The sequence below is a fragment of the Schistocerca nitens genome, chromosome 8 (assembly GCF_023898315.1).
Source record: "Schistocerca nitens isolate TAMUIC-IGC-003100 chromosome 8, iqSchNite1.1, whole genome shotgun sequence".
NCBI classification, from domain to species: domain Eukaryota; kingdom Metazoa; phylum Arthropoda; class Insecta; order Orthoptera; family Acrididae; genus Schistocerca; species Schistocerca nitens.
The window spans coordinates 154,177,000-154,198,118 of NC_064621.1; the positions used below are offsets into that span (position 1 = coordinate 154,177,000).

At 46.4% G+C, this 21,119-nt stretch overlaps 1 protein-coding gene across 2 annotated transcripts in view; it reads left to right on the top strand.

Annotated features, from left to right (window-relative positions):
• Positions 1 to 21,119, top strand: part of LOC126198791 (uncharacterized) — an 82,399-nt gene that overhangs the window by 18,992 nt on the left and 42,288 nt on the right. For both annotated transcript variants that reach the window (XM_049935359.1, XM_049935361.1), the window contains exon 3: positions 19,141 to 19,350. In XM_049935359.1, the coding sequence (XP_049791316.1) occupies positions 19,141 to 19,350 (210 nt within the window). The remainder of the gene's footprint in view (positions 1 to 19,140; positions 19,351 to 21,119) is intronic.

Below are 21,119 nucleotides of genomic sequence, written 5' to 3' on the forward strand. Positions count from 1 at the left end.
ATAGACAAAACAAGAATTATCGCAAGCCATGGCTTTAGATAGAAGCCAGATTACATATATCGTACTTCAGAATGAATGTTCGCTAGTAAATGCCCACAAGTACAGGCTTTTTCCAACATAACATTGTAATAGCTGTCACAGAACAAAATATTTGCACGAGTTACATGCACATCATGCCAGAGACTAAGACCAAGGGGATAATGGTGTTCCATCATACAGATGTCTTGGTGAAAGCATTCACCCTGTACATTGTTTACAGCGCCCATATTGTCTAGAAAGAAATCGGTGTGGGAAAGTAGAAAATGAATTTTAAGTGACATCCTACACCCCATGTCCTTCTAACTGATATATTAGTCACAATGGAAACATACCGTATTTACTCGAATGTAAGCCGCACTCGAATCTAAGCCGCACCTGAAAAATGAGACTCGAAATAAAGGGAAAAAAAATTCCCGAATCTAAACCGCACCTGAAATTTGAGACTCGAAATTCAAGGGGAGAGAAAAGTTTTAGGCCGCACCTCCAAATCGAAACAAAGTTGGTCCATTGTAATATGAGACACAATTTAGGTCGAATGAATGACGATACAGCTACAGTAGTTTGGTTCGAGTCGTAACCTTAGCAGTTAAGCTTTACCAGGTAGCCATTGCTATGCGTCAGGTGCTCCGTCCGTATTTATACGGGTACCCTTCCTTTTTCATGTGCTTCATCTGGTTTGAATCAATTGCTTAGTTTGCTTCGATCTGATAATTGCCGTTTTCTTTGTTATAGGTGTTTACGTCACTCTAAGCTGAAAATGCATTACTGTACTGTGTCGTGCATTGACGCATTTTGATAGTGCGTGTTTACGGCCTGTCGCCGCTCGCGGCATGACTTGATTTTGTGCGCGCTACCGCCGCTTAAAAAAAGAGGAATCGTCTCATTAGCGAAACAATGGCAAGATACAGCTGTCGTTGCACTACTGCTTTCTTTGATAATGATCAACAAGAACCAAATAATAGACTGCGTATGATAGAACATGTTCTGAACGAGAGTATAGCGAAAATTTTTCTCCTTTTGAAAATCTTAGCGGCCGCTTCTTTAGTACATCAAATTCTGCACAGAAATTAGTCATCTTACATTTAAAATCTAGTCAGTTGCAGTGCTTCATTTCTGACTATCACTATTAGGCATAAGAATAATACGAATATAAACATGACACGATACGTATATTCTTCAGAGTTTGCTGTTGTCTCACTCTAGTTTCGTAGTTTATTAGGCAGACAGGATTTAAATGAGATAGCAGCAAACACGAAAGAATACATGACAAAATGTTTATATTCATATTATTGTTATGGTGAATACTGCATGTGATTCACATTTCATCAGGTTCCTATTAGCAACCGTCTCTTCTCACAGGTAGTAAAAAACTCTGAACGTAGAGTTGGCCATATTGACAAACATCCCTAACAGTCTTGCCAGTCGGATTTTCGTAGTACATTGAAATTCTGCTACATTCGAAGATGAACAATACGGAATTTGTATTTACTTCGTTGGATAATGTACGAAGATGCAGTGGTCGAAACTCGGGGCGGAGGAAAAAAAAGCTCGTCTTCTACCTTTTTTTTTAATTTATTTACGGATGCAGAGGTTTTGGCGCCAGTATTTATCTTTATGCCCCCAAAGCATGCTTGTGTAGCGCTACATATATTCGACGGCAGAAGTTAGTTGTGGCAGCACCTACCAACATTTTTCATAACTTCCGCTTGCTTTGCACTCGATTCTAAGCCGCAGGCGGTTTTTTGGATTACAAAAACCGGAAAAAAAGTGTGGCTTAGATTCGAGTAAATACGGTAGTTATCATCTCTTCTGTTACTCAAACAGCCCTTCACAATTGCTTTGAAAGAGAACTAAGCTTGTCTTGCAAGTTAGAGATGAACAGCCAACCCTTCAACTCGGGGCACAGTCAAATGCACTGAAGATATATTTTGATTTTTTTTTAAAAAAAGAAGTAACAATTTGAAAAATGATCTTTAGGGTCACACCACACCACACCACACCACACCACTGGAACAGTGAATGGCGTGGCTTGGTGTTAAAGTAATGGTACAGGTTATGCAGGCAATATGAGAGTCAAAATTTATATCTTGATCACCAACAAGACAATCCAAATACCATTTATATGCCTTCTTAACTAAATATGTGATTGTTTTTCTTTGAGATTTTGAGGTGAACTTCCCACATGTGTAGCAAAAGTTATCAGGGTGGTTTAGACAATGTTGTTTGCCTGTTGCCATTTTTACGAAGTGTTTATTTTTAACACTACAATGTTCCATGATCTCTCACAAGAAACACTCACTGCAGTAACAAAAACTCTTGGTTCACTATTGGGCCCAGTTATACAGTATATCATAAGAATTGCACCATACGTGTTTCAAAGTCCACTTGATGTAGTCTCATTTATGATAGGGTTTATCTTGCAATCAGATGAGTATAGTTTAGTCATTATCACACTTGCCATCTAGTGATGTTTTGTAGATCTTCTAGCAGTGCTGTCCAGCTACCCCCCCCCCCCCCAAAAACCCCCCCCCCAAAAAAAAAAACTAACCAAGAATATAGTAAACTGTGAAATACACAAAATATACAATTAAACTTCAAAAATAAAAATCTTGTGTGATATAATGTTTTAAAAGTTAGATTTGGATTCCACAAATAATGGTACACACTAATTGATGTCACATCCCGGATGCAGAACGACTGTCCAGTAGGTTCTGGTTGAAAAAGAGGCTAACTCAACTGCAAATTCAGTGTAGAACCTGATAGGGATTCAGTTGGGCCCTAGAGCTTTGTTCCATTTTAGCCATTTCAGCTGTTCAACACCATGGACACCAGTATCTATGTCAATTTTCTTTACAGTGGTAGGTGAATTAAATTGGGCCAATACCACTGAGACAGGAACATTTAAGAACAGAGTTTAGAATTTCTGCTTTTGTTTTGTTGTTAACAATTTCAGTTACTGCCTTGTGTGTGAGTGTGAAGACATTAACTTTGGTACCACTAATAACCACCAGTGCAAAAGTTAGGGGAAGTTCACGAGGGACCAATGTAAAGTTATATGGACGCTAACATCCCGCTCCTGACACCAATTGTAAAACATGGATTGAGTACAGAGAGAGAAACTTCTGACACCTATGTTAATGTATAAAATGGCGGGGAAGGGGGAAGAAGGTTGTTAAATATGCCTTGTGGCGGCAGTGTGTAGGAGGTCGAGCCATCAGGATTTGATAGTGGGCATCCAGGGCTGCCATTAAAGGACATAACAGGAAATTAAGTACAATAAAGAGTATATACAGTATTTCAATGTACAGAGTACAAAGGGCGCGCCTTGGGTCGGAAGTTAGGTTTAGGCCACTCTGAGGTCGAAAAATTAATTAAAATGAGAAACGGAAGGGGAAGCAGTTCATGTTAACTTATGTTGGTGGCAAGTCTGTTCTGCTCGAGGTCTGGATTAAGAGAGAGAGAAGCAACTGTTTTCTGCACTGCGGAACACACCAGCATCCCCCCCCCCCCCCCCCAAGGCGGTCCACAACTCTTTTGTGGATATGTGCGTAGCGAGCACGGGACCCCGAGCTAATGTGGCCCTCTCCCCCATCTTCGCCCCTCCTCCCCTCACCTCTGACTCTTTCCTTCCCTTTCTCCCCCTCTGGGAGTATGGTTTGTGCCTACGTCCGGAGACGGACGCTCGTAAATGTACCGCATTCTTCGCCTTCTCTGCTTGTATGTCTTCATCCTTCCTTTGTCCTTCTCTTTTCCTTACCTCTTCTCTTTACCCTTTTCTCTGCTGCGGCGTTTGAGACCTCTCCTCTTTCCTTTCTCTTTCTTTTTTTTCCCTTTCTCTTTCTTCCTCCCTGTGCGTGTCTGAAGGCCGCCCCACGCATTTTTGTGCGTAGCCGGTGACGGGGTAACGCGTAATTCCCCGCCCCGGGTAGACAGGTAGGACATGTACGTACCCCCTGGTAACGGCCAGGCCCAGGGAGGGGTGATTACCTGAGCTGATACCTTCCGAAAGTGCCAATTGGTCCCTCCGTCCGTTTGTCGGGAGGTGTGACCTGAGGTGTGAACAATCACCTAAGGCAGGAGTGCCCTCAGAGAGGGCCCCCACGAGGGAGGAGCGCGCCATCAGAGACACCGGTAATCATGGGGGATTCTTCCGCAATGGTTTCCTCATCTTCCATTATGTCTGCTCACAAGCGTAAGTTCACAGAGTCTCAGCCACAGACAGTTCTTCCATCGTTGCCACAGTTCCTTGTTATGTCTCGGTCTGACGAAGGTCACGACTTCTCCACGGTCAACCCTTTCATTATTCAGAAAGGTGTCGACACAATTGCAGGTCCTGTAAAGTCTTGTTCCAGATTACGGAATGGCACCTTGTTGTTAGAAACAGTCAGTGTCCTCCAGGCACAAAAATTGCAGCGTACTTCACTGCTCCACACCTTCCCTGTCCGGGTTGAAGCGCACCGCACTTTAAATTCCTCGCGTGGAGTCATTTATACACGCTCCCCCGATAGATTGTCTGACGAAGAAATTCAGCACTACCTGTCTGACCAGGGCGTAACGGCTGTTCATAGTTATGAAAAGGGTTGACACGAACATCATTCCAACCCGCACTGTCTTCTTGACATTTGACAAAGTTCAACTCCCATCGAAAATCAAAGCAGGCTATGAGATAATTTCCGTTTGCCCTTACGTCCCAAACCCTACGCGTTGCTATCGGTGTCAGCGGTTCAATCACACCAGCCAGTCCTGTTCCAATCCGGCCAAATGTGTTACGTGTGGCAAGGATGCCCATGAGGGTGCTTGACCACCTCCATCCCCTCGCTGCATCAACTGTATGGGTGACCATGCTGCTTCGTCTCGAGATTGCCCCATTTTTAAAGACAAAAAGCTCATCCAGGAAATCAGAGTGAAGGAAAAGGTGTCTACCTTTGCTGCTCGAAAATTATTCACCAGTCGACAGCCCACCGTGCCTCAGACAGGAAAATACAGCACTGTCCTTGGTTCTCCTCGGCCAACAAAGGAGGCAGCCACGCAGACTTGTGACCTCACCTTTAGTGCCACGGTCGTCAGATTGGCCAGCGCAAAGATCGCCCGTTCAACCTCACCACTTTCGCCTGCCCACTCTATGGCTCACCCTTCATCGGGTTCTGCTAAATCTCGAGCCCAAAAGTCAGACTTCGAAAAAAGAGCATACTCGTGAAGATTTTTTACATACCCCAACTTCACAACCATCTGTTCCTCCTTCTTCTAAACATCATATTTCCAATAAGGCTACAAAGAAACCCAGTTCATCTCCTTCTCCACCAAGGCGTGTCCCATCTACAGCACCACCTGGCGGAAATCGCCCTCGGCCGTCTTTTGTGTTGCCGAGACGCACTGCTGGCAGTCGATCAACCGGCCGATCGCTGGTGGCAGGAGCTGCTCCTGAACAACCTATGATCAGGATCTTCTGCCTTCGGCTGAATGCCATTCCATGCTGTCGGTCGCAAGCTCTGAGCAGTCGTTGAGTTGACAGCAAATTTGGTCACATTCCTCCATTTTCTGTTCACCCTATGTCCATTATCCACTGGAATATACGCGGCATTCGAGCCACTTGGGATGAATTGTCGCTCCTCTTACGACCTACTCGCCGGTCATGTTCTGTCTTCAGAAAACAAAGCTGTGTCCCCATGACCGCTTTGTTCTCCCCCATTTTCAGTCCGTCCAATTTGATCTCCCCTCTGTTGAAGGCACTCCAGCCCATGGAGGACTCATGATTCTTCTCCATGATACTCTCCATTATCACCCAATCCCCTTGAACACTTCCTTCCAAGTTGTCGTCGTCCGTCTTTCCATTTCTGGATACATGTTCTCTCTCTGTACTGTATACATTCAATCGTCCACACCAATGGCACGAGCTGATCTCCTTCATCTTCTTGGTCAGCTTCCACCCCCCGTATTTGCTGGTTGGGGACTTCAATGCCCACCACCCGCTTTCGGGATCTCCACATCCTTGTCCACGTGGCTCACTATTGCTAGACGTCTTCCACCAAGCGGATCTAGTTTGCTTCAACACTGGGGTCCCCACATTTTTGTCTGCCTCCACGACAAATTGATCTCATTTGGACCTTGCGGTCGGTACTGATCCGCTAGCTCGGCACTTTGAATGGTTTGCTCTTGATGATACACACTCGAGTGACCACTTTCCATCTGTCCTTAGACTGCAGCCTCAACTGCCATATATGCGCCCGCTACGCTGGAAGTTTGCCCAATCCGATTGGACACTTTTTTCGTCTCTAGCGACATTCGATGACCGTCACTTTCCCAGCGTCGACGATGAGGTCACACATATTACCGAAGTTATTCTTACAGCGGCGGAACGTTCAATACCACGCACCTCCGAATTACTCCGGCACCCCCAGTTCCTTGGTGGAACGAGGCATGCCGTGACGCAATACGTGAGCGGCGACGTGCTCTTCGCGTTTTCCGCCACCATCCTACTTTGGCCAATTGTATCTGCTATAAGCAGTTCCGTGCGCGATGCCGTCGCGTCATGCGCGATAGCAAGAAGGCAAGCTGGAAATTCTTTATTAGCTCATTTAACACCTTCACTCCCTCCTCGGAAGTTTGGAGTCGGCTTCGACGGTTCTCAGGCGCGCCTAGTTTCTCCCCGGTCTATGGGCTCACTGTCGTGCATGATACATTAGTGGACCCCCTCGCAATTTCTAACTCATTGGGTCAGCACTTTGCTGAGATTTCGAGCTCTTCAAATTACCCGCCAGCATTTCTCCCAAAGAAACGTGCAGCGGAAGTGCGACATCTTGCTTTCTCCTCTCAAAATCGCGAAAGCTACAATACTGTTTTCTCCATGCGGGAACTCCAACATGCACTCTCTTCTTCTCGCTCCTCCGCCCCAGGACCGGATCGTATCCACGTCCAAATGTTGCTGCATTTATCAACCCATAGTCTGCGTTACCTCCTTCGCCTTTATAATCGAATTTGGACCGACAGTACTTTTCCCAGACGATGGCGGGAAGCTATCGTCGTTCCTGTTCCAAAACCTGGAAAGGACAAACATCTCCCCTCTAGCTATCGCCCCATTTCTCTCACGTGTAGTGTCTGTAAGGTTTTGGAGCGTATGGTGAATTACCGTTTAGCTTGGTGGCTGGAATCCCGCAGTCTTTTAACACCTTCCCAATGCGGATTCTGAAAGCATTGTTCTGCAGTTGACCATCTTGTTGCTCTCTCCACTTATATCATGAACAATTTTCTGCGGAAATGCCAAACGGTAGCAATAGTTTTTGATCTTGAGAGAGCATACGATACCTGTTGGAGGACAGGCATCCTCCGCACACTGTTCTCTTGGGGCTTTGAGGTCATGCGCCCCTTTTTCTTCTCGAATTTATGGCAGAGTGCACATGTAGGGTGCGGGTGAACACTACTCTCTCTCGTACCTTCTCCCAAGAAAACGGGGTACCCCAGTGCTCCGTGCTAAGTGTTGTACTGTTTGCTATTGCCATAAATCCAATTATGGATTGTGTCCTTCCTGATGTCTCGGGCTCCCTCTTTGTGGACGATTTTGCGATCTACTACAGCTCTCAACGGACCAGCCTTCTTGAACGACGTCTTCAAGGATGCCTCGATCACCTCTACTCTTGGAGCATCGAAACCGGCTTCTGTTTTTCTCCCAGTAAGCCCGTTTGTGTTAATTTTTGGCGACGTAAGGAGTTTCTTCCACTCTCCTTACATCTAGGACCTGTCAACCTTCCGTTTTCAGATGTCGCTAAATTCTTGGGTCTTATGTTTGACAGAAAACTGTGCTGGTCCTCCCACGTTTCCTATCTTTCGGCTCGCTGTCTGCGATCCCTCAACACCCTCCGTGTCCTGAATGGTACCTCCTGGGGAGTCATGTACCCTCCTTCTTCTCCGCCTCTATCGCTCCTTAGTGCGCTCGCAATTGGACTATGGAAGCATAGTCTACTCCTCTGCTCGGCCGTCTATTCTTCGGCGTCTCGACTCTATCCACCACTGTGGATGACGTTCAGTGTCTGGAGCTTTTTACACCAGCCCTGTGGAAAGCCTTTATGCTGAGACTGCTGAACCTCCGCTGTCCAATCGGCGAGCAGTCCTTCTGAGTCGTTATGCTAGCCATCTGTCTTCCATGCCTGCTAATCCAGCCCATGACATTTTTTCGACGCCTGCTTGGATGTAGGGTATGCAGGCCACCCTTCTTCCTTACTACCACCGGGAGTCCGCTTCCGTCAACTGCTCCATTCTCTTCCCTTCCGCTTTCCTAAAACCTTCTTGACAACTTGGGGTACAGCACGGCCTTGGCTCCGTCCCCGGATCTGCCTGCTCCTTGACCTTTGTCGATTTCCCAAGGATGGTACCCCTTCACTTGTTTATCGTCGGGCATTTGCTGCTCTATGTGCACAAATGCCGGAAGCCACATTTATTTACATTGATGGCTTGAAATCACTTTCGGCTTCCCGACCAGTGTTCGGTTTATACTGCCGAGCTTTACACTGTTCTCCAGGCTGTCCACTACATCCGCCCCCCCCTGCGGGTCCGGGGTAAGAACAGGCCCGAGGTATTCCTGCCATTCGTAAGAGGCGACTAAAAGGAGTTTCAACCGTTTCGGCCTTCCATGTGATGGTCCCCCTTGGGGTTTGACCTCCATTTTTCAAAATTCTACAGAAGTACGAGCCTTTTGGGGAAGGACGCCTTATGTGGTGTATCACTGGTCCTCCGTGCACTAAGACCTTGGCACTCAGCGTTGTAACGGCGTTGTAACCATACCCACTATTCCTCAAATTGGGCCTAAACGCCTGATGGGTTGTACAAGTTACGCCCATAGTGCGTCCCCATCTGCACCTACGATCATGATGGACTTTCCATGGCACCAGAAATCCAGCACGGTAGCCAGCCCTTTGTGGTGGGGTCGTCATGTACCCTCTAGGTTGTAGCCCCCTGACAACACAGGGATCGTACTGCCAATACCTGAGCTGCACCCTCCCCACGTCGGCCAAGGAGTAGATGCCCGTCTCCTTGGGGCATCAGGACTCCCGGCAACGGTCATCCTGCCAGGTGGCCTTTGCTGAGGCTGGGTGGCGCCCGTGGGGAGAGCCCCTGGTCGGAGTGGGTGGTATCGGGGCGGACGTTTCGCAGATGAAACTTCAACATGTATCAGGTCACTCTGCGGCTGAGTCTTTTAAAAAGAAAGGTACTGTCTCTGGTTCTGGTTCTCCTTTCCTTTCCCCCTTGGCCACTCCCTGGGAGGAAGGACAGGCCCGCCGGCTTGGGGCGAAGTACTTCCCCCGCTACTTGGTCTGTTCTCGGACCGATGGGGGGACGTTCGCCACCTCGAAGCCCATGTTCTTTGTTGAGCACATCGAGGACATCTTCGGGGAAATCGAGGCTCTCAGTAAAATGCGTTCGGGGTCCGTTCTTATAAAGACCACCTCCGCCACACAGTCGGCGGCACTCCAGGCGTGCAATCGCCTAGGGGACATCCCAGTGTCCATTGTCCCGCATCTGGCACTAAATAGGACGCAGGGTGTTATTTTTCATCGGGACCTCCTGCTGCAATCTGATGAGGAGCTCAGGGCCAACCTGGAGTGCCGAGGCTTGCATTTCGTCCGGCGAGTCCAGCGCGGCCCCAAAGACCGTCGCATCGACACCGGGGCCTTTATCCTCGCCTTCGAGGGGGACGTTCTCCCGGAGAAGGTAAAGGTGATGTGCTACCGGTGCGACGTGCGACCTTACGTCCCGCCTCCTATGCGCTGCTTTCGGTGTTTGCGCTTTGGGCACATGTCGTCACGGTGTGAGGCTGAGCCCCTTTGTGGCGATTGTGGGTGTCCTCTTCGTGAGGAACATACATGCACCCCACCACCTCGGTGCATTAATTGTCCTGGCATCCACTCGCTTAGATCCTCAGACTGCCCCGCATATCAGAAGGAGAAGAAGATACAAGAACTCAAAACTTTGGATCGTCTCTCTTATTCTGAGGCCAGGAAGAAGTATGACTGCCTCCATCCCGTGACGTTGACAACTTCGTTTGCCTCAGTCGTGTCCACTCCTTCCACAGTATCCTCACCCCTATCCTGTCCCCCTCTACCTCCTCCCCCCAACCGGGGTCTATGCCTCTGCCTCCCAAATCCCTCCCTTCCAAATCATCCTACCCCACGGCCCCCGCCCTCTCTGCCCCAGGGACCCCCCCACCCCTCCTCCCCTCCAAGAAGAAGCGATCCTCTTCTCAGGCGTCCATCGGGGAAACATTCCGGACCCCGGCTTCCGAGGTCCGGTGTTCCAAAACGGACCCCGCGCGTGAAGACATTCTTCGGGTCCAGCCCACCACCCCTGTGCCTCCTCGGACTTCCAAGAAGGCCTCCAAGAAGAAGTCTCTATCACCCTCTCCACCTCGGCGCGTTTCGTCTAACGCTCCATCCGTGAGTCGCTGCTCCCGGCCGTCCTCAGTTTCGCCGGGACGCTCTGCTGCCAGGCGCTCAGCTGGCCTCTCGTCGGCAAATGCTGCTGCCCCTCCTACGCAACCCGGGACAGCGGCCGCAGCTGGCGACGACTCGATGGAACAGGATCCGCCTCCCACCGGTTGTAGCGTTGTTCCCTCAAAACCTTGCCCTTCACGGCCGTTGAGGTGACCAGCTCTTCCCCCGTCTCGTTCCCCCCTTTTTTTCTGACTAGCGATGGCCTTGTTACATTGGAACATAAGAGGTATTCGCTCTAATCGGGAGGAATTACAACTGCTCCTCCGCCAGCACTGTCCGCTCGTCCTTGGTCTCCAGGAAACCAAGTTGCGCCCAACCGACCGTATTGCCTTTACCCACTATACCTCGGAGCGGTATGACCTCACCCCTGGGAATGGTATTCCAGCTCATGGTGGGGTCATGTTGCTCGTTCGGGACGATGTCTATTACCATCCCATCCCATTGACCACCCCACTCCAAGCAATAGCTATCCATATTACTCTTTCTGCCTTTACTTTTTCCGTTTGTACCGTCTACACTCCATCGTCATCCGCAGTTAGTCGGGCTGACATGATGCACCTGATTGTTCAGCTTCCCCCACCATTTTTATTGTTTGGTGACTTCAATGCCCATCATCCCCTTTGGGGCTCTCCTGCATCCTGTCAAAGAGGCTCCCTCTTGGCGGATGTCTTCAACCATCTCAATCTTGTCTGACTCAATACTGGCGCCCCGACTTCCCTCTTGGACTGTACTCATACCTACTCCCACTCGGACATTTCGATCTGTTCTACCACTCTTGCCCGTCGGTTCGAGTGGTATGTCCTTTCTGACACCTATTCGAGCGACCACTTCCCCTGTGTCGTTCGTCTCCTGCACCACACTCCATCCCCACGTCCTTCGAGCTGGAACATACCGAAAGCTGACTGGGGACTTTACTCCTCCCTGGCGACCTTTCCGGACCACGATTTTCTCAGTTGTGACAGTCAGGTCGAATACCTCACGGCTGTTATCATCAATGCTGCCGAACGTTCCATTCCTCATACTACCTCTTCTTCACGTCGCGTTTCCGTCCCCTGGTGGAATGAGGCTTGTAGAGACGCTATCCGTGCTCGACGACGTGCTTTACGCACCTTTCGCCGCCATCCTACGTTGGCGAATTGTATTCGATGCAAACGACTCTGAGTGCAATGCCGTAGAGTCATCAAAGACAGCAAAAAAGCTTGTTGGGCCTCTTTCACCAGCTCCTTTAACAGTTTTACTCCCTCTTCTGTCGTTTGGGGTGGCCTGCGCCGGCTGTCGGGCATTAAGGGCCACTCCTCGGTACCTGGCCTGACCTGAGGTAATGAGGTCCTTGTTGATCCTGTGGCTGTCTCCAACGCCTTCGGCCGCTTTTTCGTGGAGGTTTCAAGCTCCGCCCATTACCACCCTGCCTTCCTTCCCAGGAAAGAGGCAGAAGAGGCTCGGCGACCTTCCTTCCACTTGCTGAATCTGGAAACTTATAATGCCCCCTTTACTATGCGGGAACTCGAATGTGCGCTTGCACTGTCCCGGTCCTCTGCTCCGGGGCCAGATGCCATTCACGTTCAGATGCTGGCACACCTTTCTCCGGTGGGCAAAAGCTTCCTTCTTCGTACCTACAATCGTGTCTGGACCGAAGGTCAGGTCCCCATGTGTTGGCGTGACACTGTCGTTGTTCCTATACCCAAACCTGGGAAGGATAGACACCTTCCTTCTAGTTACCACCCCATTTCTCTTACAAGCTGTGTCTGTAAGGTGATTGAGTGCATGGTTAACGCTCGGTTAGTCTGGATTCTTGAATCTCGACGGCTACTTACCAATGTTCAATGCGGCTTTCGTCGCCGCCGCTCCGCTTTTGACCACCTTGTGACCTTGTCGACATTCATCATGAACAACTTTTTGCGAAAGCGCCAAACAGTAGCCGTGTTCTTCGATTTGGAGAAGACTTATGATACCTGTTGGAGAGGAGGTATCCTCCGCACTATGCACAGGTGGGGTCTACGCGGTCGCCTGCCCCTTTTTATTGATTCCTTTTTAACAGATTGAAAGTTTAGGGTACGTGTGGGTTCCGTATTGTCCGATGTCTTCCTCCAGGAGAACGGAGTGCCTCAGGGCTCCGTCTTAAGCGTAGCCCTTTTTGCCATCGCGATCAATCCAATTATGGATTGCATTCCCCCTAATGTCTCGGGCTCTCTCTTTGTCGATGACTTTGCGATCTACTGCAGTGCCCAGAGAACATGCCTCCTGGAGCGCTGCCTTCAGCGTTGTCTAGACAGCCTATACTCATGGAGTGTGGCAAATGGCTTCCGGTTCTCTGAAGAGAAGACGGTTTGCATCAACTTTTGGCGATATAAAGCGTTCCTTCCGCCATCCTTACATCTTGGTCCCGTTGTTCTCCCATTTGTGGAAACAACTAAGTTTCTAGGGCTCACATTGGACAGGAAACTTTGTTGGTCTCCGCATGTCTCTTATTTGGCAGCCCGTTGTACACTTTTCCTTAATGTCCTCAGAGTTCTTAGTGGTTCATCGTGGGGAGCGGATTGCACTGTCCTGCTTCGCTTGTATCGGTCCATAGTCCGATCGAAGCTGGATTATGGGAGCTTCGTCTACTCGTCTGCTCGGCCATCCCTCTTACGCCGTCTCAACTCCGTCCACCATTGGGGGTTACGTCTTGCGACCGGAGCCTTCTACACTAGTCCTGTGGAGAGTCTTTATGCTGAAGCTGCCGAATTACCATTGACCTACCGGCGCGATGTACTGCTGTGTCGGTATGCCTGCCGGCTGTTGTCAATGCCCGACCACCCCTCTTATCAGTCCAACTTCGCCGATTCTCTCGACCATCAGTACGGGTTGTATGTGTCTGCCCTGCTGCCCCCTGGAGTCCGCTTCCGTCGCCTGCTTCGACAATTGGATTTTGCCCTCCCTACCATCTTCAGCGAGGGTGAGAGCCCGACACCATCTTGGCTCCAGGCTCCGGTTCATGTTCATCTCGACCTCAGCTCGCTCCCGAAGGAGGGTACTCCGGCTGCAGTGTATTGCTCACGGTTTGTCGAACTTCGTGCGCGACTTGCCAGTCACACCTTTATTTACACCGATGGCTCCAAAACTGACGATGGTGTCGGCTGTGCCTTTGTCGTCGGGGCCGTCACCTTTAAATACCGGCTCCTCAACCAATGTTCCAGCTTTACGGCCGAGCTTTTTGCTCTCCATCAGGCCGTTCAGAATGCCCGCCGCCACCGCCATTCATCGTATGTACTCTGCTCTGATTCACTCAGTGCTCTGCAGAGCTTTGGAGCCCCCTATCCGGTCCATGCCTTGGTGCAACGGATCCAGCAGTCTCTCCATTCTTTCGCTGACGATGGCTCTCCTGTCAGCTTTCTGTGGGTTCCCGGACATGTAGGAGTGACTGGGAATGAGGATGCTGATGCTGCAGTCCTCCTGCCTCGGCCAGCCTCCCATTGTGTCCCGTCATCTGACGTTAGTGGGGTTGTTTGTAAGAGGCTTGTGTCGTTTTGGTGGGATACTTGGTCATCCTTTCAAGGAAACAAGCTCCGGGCAGTTAAACTGTTCCCAACTGCTCGGACAACCTCCTCCCGACCATCTCGGCGAGAAGAGGTCCTTCTGACCAGGTTGCGGATTGGGCATTGCCGGTTTAGCCACCGCTACCTGCTCTCCGGTGACCCAGCCCCGCAGTGCCCTTGTGGTCAAGCATTAACAGTGCGCCATGTTTTATTGTCATGTCCCCGCTTTAGTCAATCTCGTGTTGTCCTGTCCCTGCCATCTACTTTACCGGATATTTTAGCTGATGACGCTCGAGCAGCTGCTCGTGTTCTTCGTTTTATAACTTTGACTGGCTTGTCCAAAGACATCTAACTCTTTTACTTATTTTATTTGCATCTTTGTAAGGACTATCTGGTGTCCCCCCCCCCCCCCCCCTCCCCTTGAGTTTTACTAGATTCTATGTGCTCTAACAATTGTGACTGGGCGCTAATGACCTCAGTTGTTGAGCGCCCTTAAACCCCACAAAAAAAAAAAAAACTACATCCGCCGCCATCAGCGGATACAGTACGTTATCTGCTCGGATTCTCTCAGCTCTCTCCTCAGTCTCCAAGCTCTGTACCCTGTGCACCCTCTGGTCCACCGGATTCAGGACTGTCTGCGCTTGCTCCACCTGGGGGGCGTCTCGGTGGCGTTCCTCTGGCTCCCGGGACACGTTGGTGTCTGTGTAAATGAGGCGGCCGATATAGCAGCCAAGGCTGCTATCTCTCTTCTTCGTCCGGCTATTCAATCGATTCCCTTCGCTGATCTACGGAGCGTTTTATGTCGTCGTGTTGGCTTTTTATGGCACGCACATTGTTCGACACTTCCCCATAATAAATTGCGGGACGTGAAAGCTCTTCCTTGTGCTTGGATCTCTTCCTCCTGAACGCGTTGTCGGGAGGAGGTAATTTTAACTAGACTCGGGATAGGGCACTGTCTTTTTAGCCATAGACATCTTTTAAGCGGCGATCCTCCCCCACTCTGTCCCCACTGCTCTCAGCTGTGGACGGTAAGACACCTTTTAATTGAGTGCCCCTATTTTACTCCGTTACGCGCCCGTCTACAGCTGTCGCCTGATATATCGTCCATTTTAGCAGATGACACGCGCTCGGCCAATCGCGTTCTCGAGTTTATTAGTTCCAGTGAAATGACGTCAGTCATTTGAAGCTTTTTTTTGGGGACAACCAACCCCTTTCTGTTGTGGATTTTTAAGCCTTCCTTCTGCTTTTAGTTTCTCCAATTTTATGACTTTCGTTCCCATTGCTGCTGGGTTCAATTTTCGTTTTTTACTGTTTCCTAAGTCACGGACCGGGCGCTAATGACCATAGCAGTTTTGCACCCTAAAAACCAAAACAAAAAAAAAAAAACAAAACTCCAGCATCCCCACACGCAATCGGCATCTCGTGCATGCTATTGGTGACAACCAATGGCATGAATTTATTAGCAGTTTCAGCAGAGGGCTCAGGGCGTCTTCTGTGAGCAGCTTTAACTGGACGGAACCGACTTGGTTTTGAAAGGCGAGCGACTGGTGTCACGTAGACACAGTGTGAATTACTCTGGGAGAAAACTTGTAAAGATTCCACTGGGCCTTTGAAATACATTTTTTAAACTAATTCCCTAAAATATTCCTTCACTGCCTGCCATCCTGTACACCAGAATTTCTTTGGGTTTTATGAGAGATCCTTTGTAATATTCTTGTAGCAGTGGATGTTCAAGGCCACACACATTGCCCTCTTGACGGCCAAATTTGTTCCATTGAGCATCTCCCTATCTATAGCTCTATGCTTTCTTTTATACTTGTCGTACGGAAGTCTTGGTTTCTTTAGATGTTTTTTACAGTGACTGTGAATCGTGGAGGGTTGCTAACATCATTCCCGCCATTGATACTGAGTCTCATACAGACAATCTCTCATGCAGTTTCAATTTCTGTGTCAGTGGGTTTGATATTTTTTTTTCTTATCTAATGTGACAGTTAAACCACTTCCATTTACCATTAGTACTCTGCCTAAATTATCTCCAACAATTTCACTGCTGTCAGTTTCAGGTTTTAATCAGCTTTCTGTTCCAGATATTATGTGAACACCACAGCCTTTTAGGGGCACTACCAAATCTGTTGGTTTATTGTGAATGCTTTGGCAGTTAATCACTAGCATTTTAACACTCTTGCCTCTGCAGGGCATTTTTTAGAACTTTTCCAGGTCCCCTACAGCTTTCATTATTTGGATTTGATTGAGAGCCTTAAAAAAAAAAAAAAAAAAAACGCATGCCTTTAGTACACCCCACACTGCATGGATAGCAGCCTTTGATATGTAGTACACACCTTACATATTTAAGGAGGCCCCTACATTTCTTAATATTGTGGCACAAGTGCAGGAATTCATGGCCTGCTTGCATGAGTTTAGATACAGTTAACAGCTTTGTGTGAAGTTCAGTAATTTGTCTGACACATGTGATTTTATTTGGGCACATAGGAAATATTAGAAGTTGGCTTATATATGTAAATATAATTAAATAGATTAAGAAATTGCATGGCTTTTGCATGTTTCAGCTTTGTGTGAAGTTCAGTAATTTGTCTGACCCATGTGATTTTATTTGGGCACATAGGAAATATTAGAAGTTGGCTTATATATGTAAATATAAGTAAATAGATTAAGAAATTGCATGGCTTTTGCATGTTTCTAGTTTTGTGACAACTTTTGTGCTATGTTAGTCAAAGATGAACGCTGCAGTCTCATTGTATCTCACAAAACCGATGTAAAATGTATAGCTTGTCAATTAACATTTCCTTAGGAAATGTCGAGGAAAGCAGAGATCATGTGTAGTTGCTGTTTAAGTAAGTGTAACGGATGTGCTTCTCATGGTCAGTTTAATGGCCTGTTTTTCTCGGCTACTGTTGTAAAAATTTAATTTAATTGAATTTAGTGAAGAAGATTTGAATCTGATGCCCATCTTGCTGCTGTGTTGTGGAACTGAGTATCATATGTGTTGCTTATTTAATTTGTAATAATTCTCCAAAAACTACTAGTTTGAACTTTCTTCAGTGTGATGCCTCGAATGCTCATACTGTATCCTTAATAGATCCCATATTTCACTCATTTTTCTGCCATATCCTAAAACAGAGCACCAGTTCCTCCCACATTGGGATGAATTTTACAACACAGTTGAAGCCAATTTCCTTTTTCGTTTTTCTTCATAAGCAGAGTCCAACTTGATTGTGTGTCAAGAAATCAAAATAACTGAGATTAATAGACCATGTTTGGGGCTGTTTCTACAGCAACATTAATAAACTGCTTTTGATGATAGCAAATCATATCATTAAAGAGAGAAAATCCCTTATTTGAGCTTCTTTAAGTTTCAAAGTATTTATAATGTGTAATTATGTTTTCTTCTTCCTGAAATTTGAATAATCTACAGCTATGAGTTCACTTCAGTTCACTAGTGAGTATCCTGAGTCTTAAACATTTCCTTTTTGTGTTGTTATTAATTTTCATTTTTAAAATTGCCCACTTTTTGTGTGCTGTATACTTTAACTGGGGTTATTTCGTAATTCATTAACACTTTTTAATGCTGAATGTTTCTTTTCACGATAACTGCATGTGACATTGTTGGGTTATAAGCTTGTCCAGGATTGTAATTTATTGGTAAGTCACATTTTTATACTGATTTATTGTATTTTTGACTCTTGATTCCATGAAGTAACCATATAGCAGAGAGATGCTGAGTCCCAATACACACAACAAAAAGACTGTCAAACAAATAAGCTATTAGCGAGAAAGGCCTTCATCAGAATCTCTCTCTCTCTCTCTCTCTCTCTCTCTCTCTCTCTCTCTCTCTCACACACACACACACACACACACACACACACACACACACACACACACACACACACCACAATCTCTGGCTGCCGAGGCCAGACTGAGAGCAGTAGCGCATGATGGGACAAGTGACCTGGGTGTTGGGGGTAAGGAGGAGGCTGGGGTGGGGAGGGGAGGGATAAGTAGTGTAAGGGTGTGGGACGGTCAAGTATTGTATGTGGGAACATACAGGGACGACGTGGAGAGAAGATAGGGGAGCTAAGTATAGTCGGGGCGGTGAGATTGGGGGGGGGGGGGTGCAGTGGAATAAGAGAGAAGTAAACATACGGTCGGTGACTTGGTAGAATACAGGCCTGTGTCGTTCTAGAATGGGACCAGGGAAATGAATAACTAATGGAGGTTGAGGTTAGGTGAACGTAAGAGACACAGAAGGGAGAGTTCCCATCTGCATAGTTAAGATAAGCCGTTGTTGGTAGGAAGGATCCAGATGGCACAAGTTGTTATTTCATGTTATTTGTAGCATCAAATCAAGCTTAATTATTTGTTCATTTTTCATGTGAGTTGATGCTTGATTATTTGATCTTCATGTAGACTGATAGCTAACTTAACTAACATAGAACCTCTACATAATTCTATCATGAACGGAAATTGCTTTCATGAGTACTATAATGGAACATCCATCATACACTGTAGTATTAAATTACAGGAATGAGGGTGGAGAAATAATAAAATAGGAAGGCACAGAATTGAAAATTAATTAATTTTCAATTCTATGCTATTCCATATATCCCAACTTGAATTGAAGTCTCGGGGCATGTGTAATAGATCAAGGAATACATTAAAAAAGTTAAGCAGCTGTCAGAATATGTGTTAATAAACTAATATTAATCTTGTGTAAAGGATTTGTGGTTAGTTAAGCTGAGTGTAACATAGTGAAATTAAGAGAAATCACTACAGTTGGAAAAAAAGGGGCTGCTGTCTCCTGGGTTATATTAAATAACTAGTGTCTTTCTCCAATTTTTAACTTAATATCTGTGTGAGCACAGTGATTTTTGTTGTGAGCACAGTGATTTTTGTTAGGATTTAAGAGTTATCTTTATAGCATTAGAAAAACTGAAAACAAAAGATATTATTTAAAGAGGATAGTGCAATCAACTAGAAAGGAAGACAATGCAGAGACAGTAGAAAGAAATGTTACTTAACATAAACAGATAAAACTGAATTGTGTGGTGTACTCATAATTCTCTCTTTTTTTTAAAAAAAAACAGGCACAACAGCATAAAGAGAAAGGAAATGATTGTGTGAAGGAAAAGAAATACATTGAAGCAGTATTGCATTACACAAATGCAATAAAGTTGGATCCATCTGACCACACCTTTTACAGTAATAGATCTTTAGCTTTTCTCAAACAACAACAGTATCCCCTAGCAATGGAGGATGCGAGACAGGCTATAAAATTGAAACCTGATTGGCCCAAAGTATGTAAGTTTCACTTATTCATTCTAGAACTTAAGTTTGTATGTTATTGTGCTTATGTTTATATTACACAATTTTCGCTGACTAACAAGGAACCTGCTGAGTGTCAGGTCGCAAAAGGCCAATGATATAGCATTCGACACCCCACCTATTGTCTACACGTAACCACAATATTGCCTGCTAATGGCAACAGGGGGTGGGACTGGAGGTATCCAATGGTAAGCACAACATGAGGCTGCAGAGAGCAGTTGAAATGCTTAGTTGAGAAGTAACTCTCAAAAGTGCTACAGTGCTAGTTGTGTTAATACAAAGCAAAGCAGAGCAATGGTAGTGATAAACAAAATAAATATTGTATTATTTGTACAATGGTTACTGAAGTACACATTTCATCAGAAAGGAACCCAAGGAATTTCCAGAGTGAGAAAGAAGTGGCAGATGAAATATTAGTTTTTCTGCAGGATGAGTCAGTGGGGTAAGTGGTCATACACACTTGATTGTACAGACTACGTAGTTGAGTAGAATGACGATTTGTATTTAACGAGTGAAAGGGAAAGTGATATTGAAACAGGTTTCAATTCATGTAGTTAATCATCCTTGTCGGATGGGCAGCCACAAATCCAGTCTTCAGTTAAATATCGATATTTGAGGAGGACAAGGTGAACTTATTACAAAAACTTGTTTGCGCATTTCCGGGAGGCTCGATGCAGTGTATAGGATGTGCGTGATAGTGACCTACTACGTAATGCACAACAAATGGCGCAGCACGTAGATTACTGTGATTTCAAGGGAACTGTGGATGGTAGCACAACTAAGATGGTGAAATTTCAAACAAAGCATAAACTTGATGAACTGTGAAATCAGCTCGAAAATTTGTAGGCCAGATGAACAAACGTACCCCATAGTTTAGTAAGGAATTTGTTTTCAACTCTGACAAATCACTATTTGAAGGGAAAATGCATATGAAAGGAACCGTGGAAATTTGAGATGATAGTTGTATCAAAATCAAACAACATAAATGCCTTAATGAATTCATATAGAGTTACGCTGTTAGTCTGGGTGGCAAACTGGCTGGAAAGTCATTTACTGTGATGCGAGAAATTGGAGGCGCTCTGCCCCTCTAAGATTCTTTCTCTGTGCATGACCTGGCAAGGGCAATAGGGAGTATTTACATCACAGCAAGAAAGAGTGGAAAAATTGGAGTAAGAGAGCAATGATTACAGTATGAACACTCCTTCGGCTGGTAGCTGGTCAAAATACCGTATTTACTCGAATCTAAGCCACACTTTTTTTTCGGTTTTTGTAATCCAAAAAACTGGCTGCGGCTTAGAATCAAGTGCAAAGCAAGCGGAAGTTCTGAAAAATGTTGGTAGGTGCTGCCACAACTAACTTCTGCCGTCGAATATATGTAGCGCTACACAGGCAAGCTTTGTAGGCACAAAGATAAATACTGGCGCCAAAACCTCTGCGCCAGTAAAAAAAAAAACAAAAAAAAAAAAACAAAAAAAAAAAAGAAGAAGAAGAAGGGTGCAAGACGAGCTTTTTTCTCCGCTCCGAGTTTCAACCACTGCATTTTCATACATTATGCAACGAAGTAAATACAAATTCCGTATTGTTCATCTTCGAATGTAGCAGAATTTCAATGTACTACGAAAATCCGACTGGCAAGACTGTTTGGGATGTTTGTCAATATGGCCAACTCTACGTTCTCAATTTTTTCCTACCTGTGAGAAGAGATGGTTGCTAATAGGAACCTGATGAAATGTGAATCACA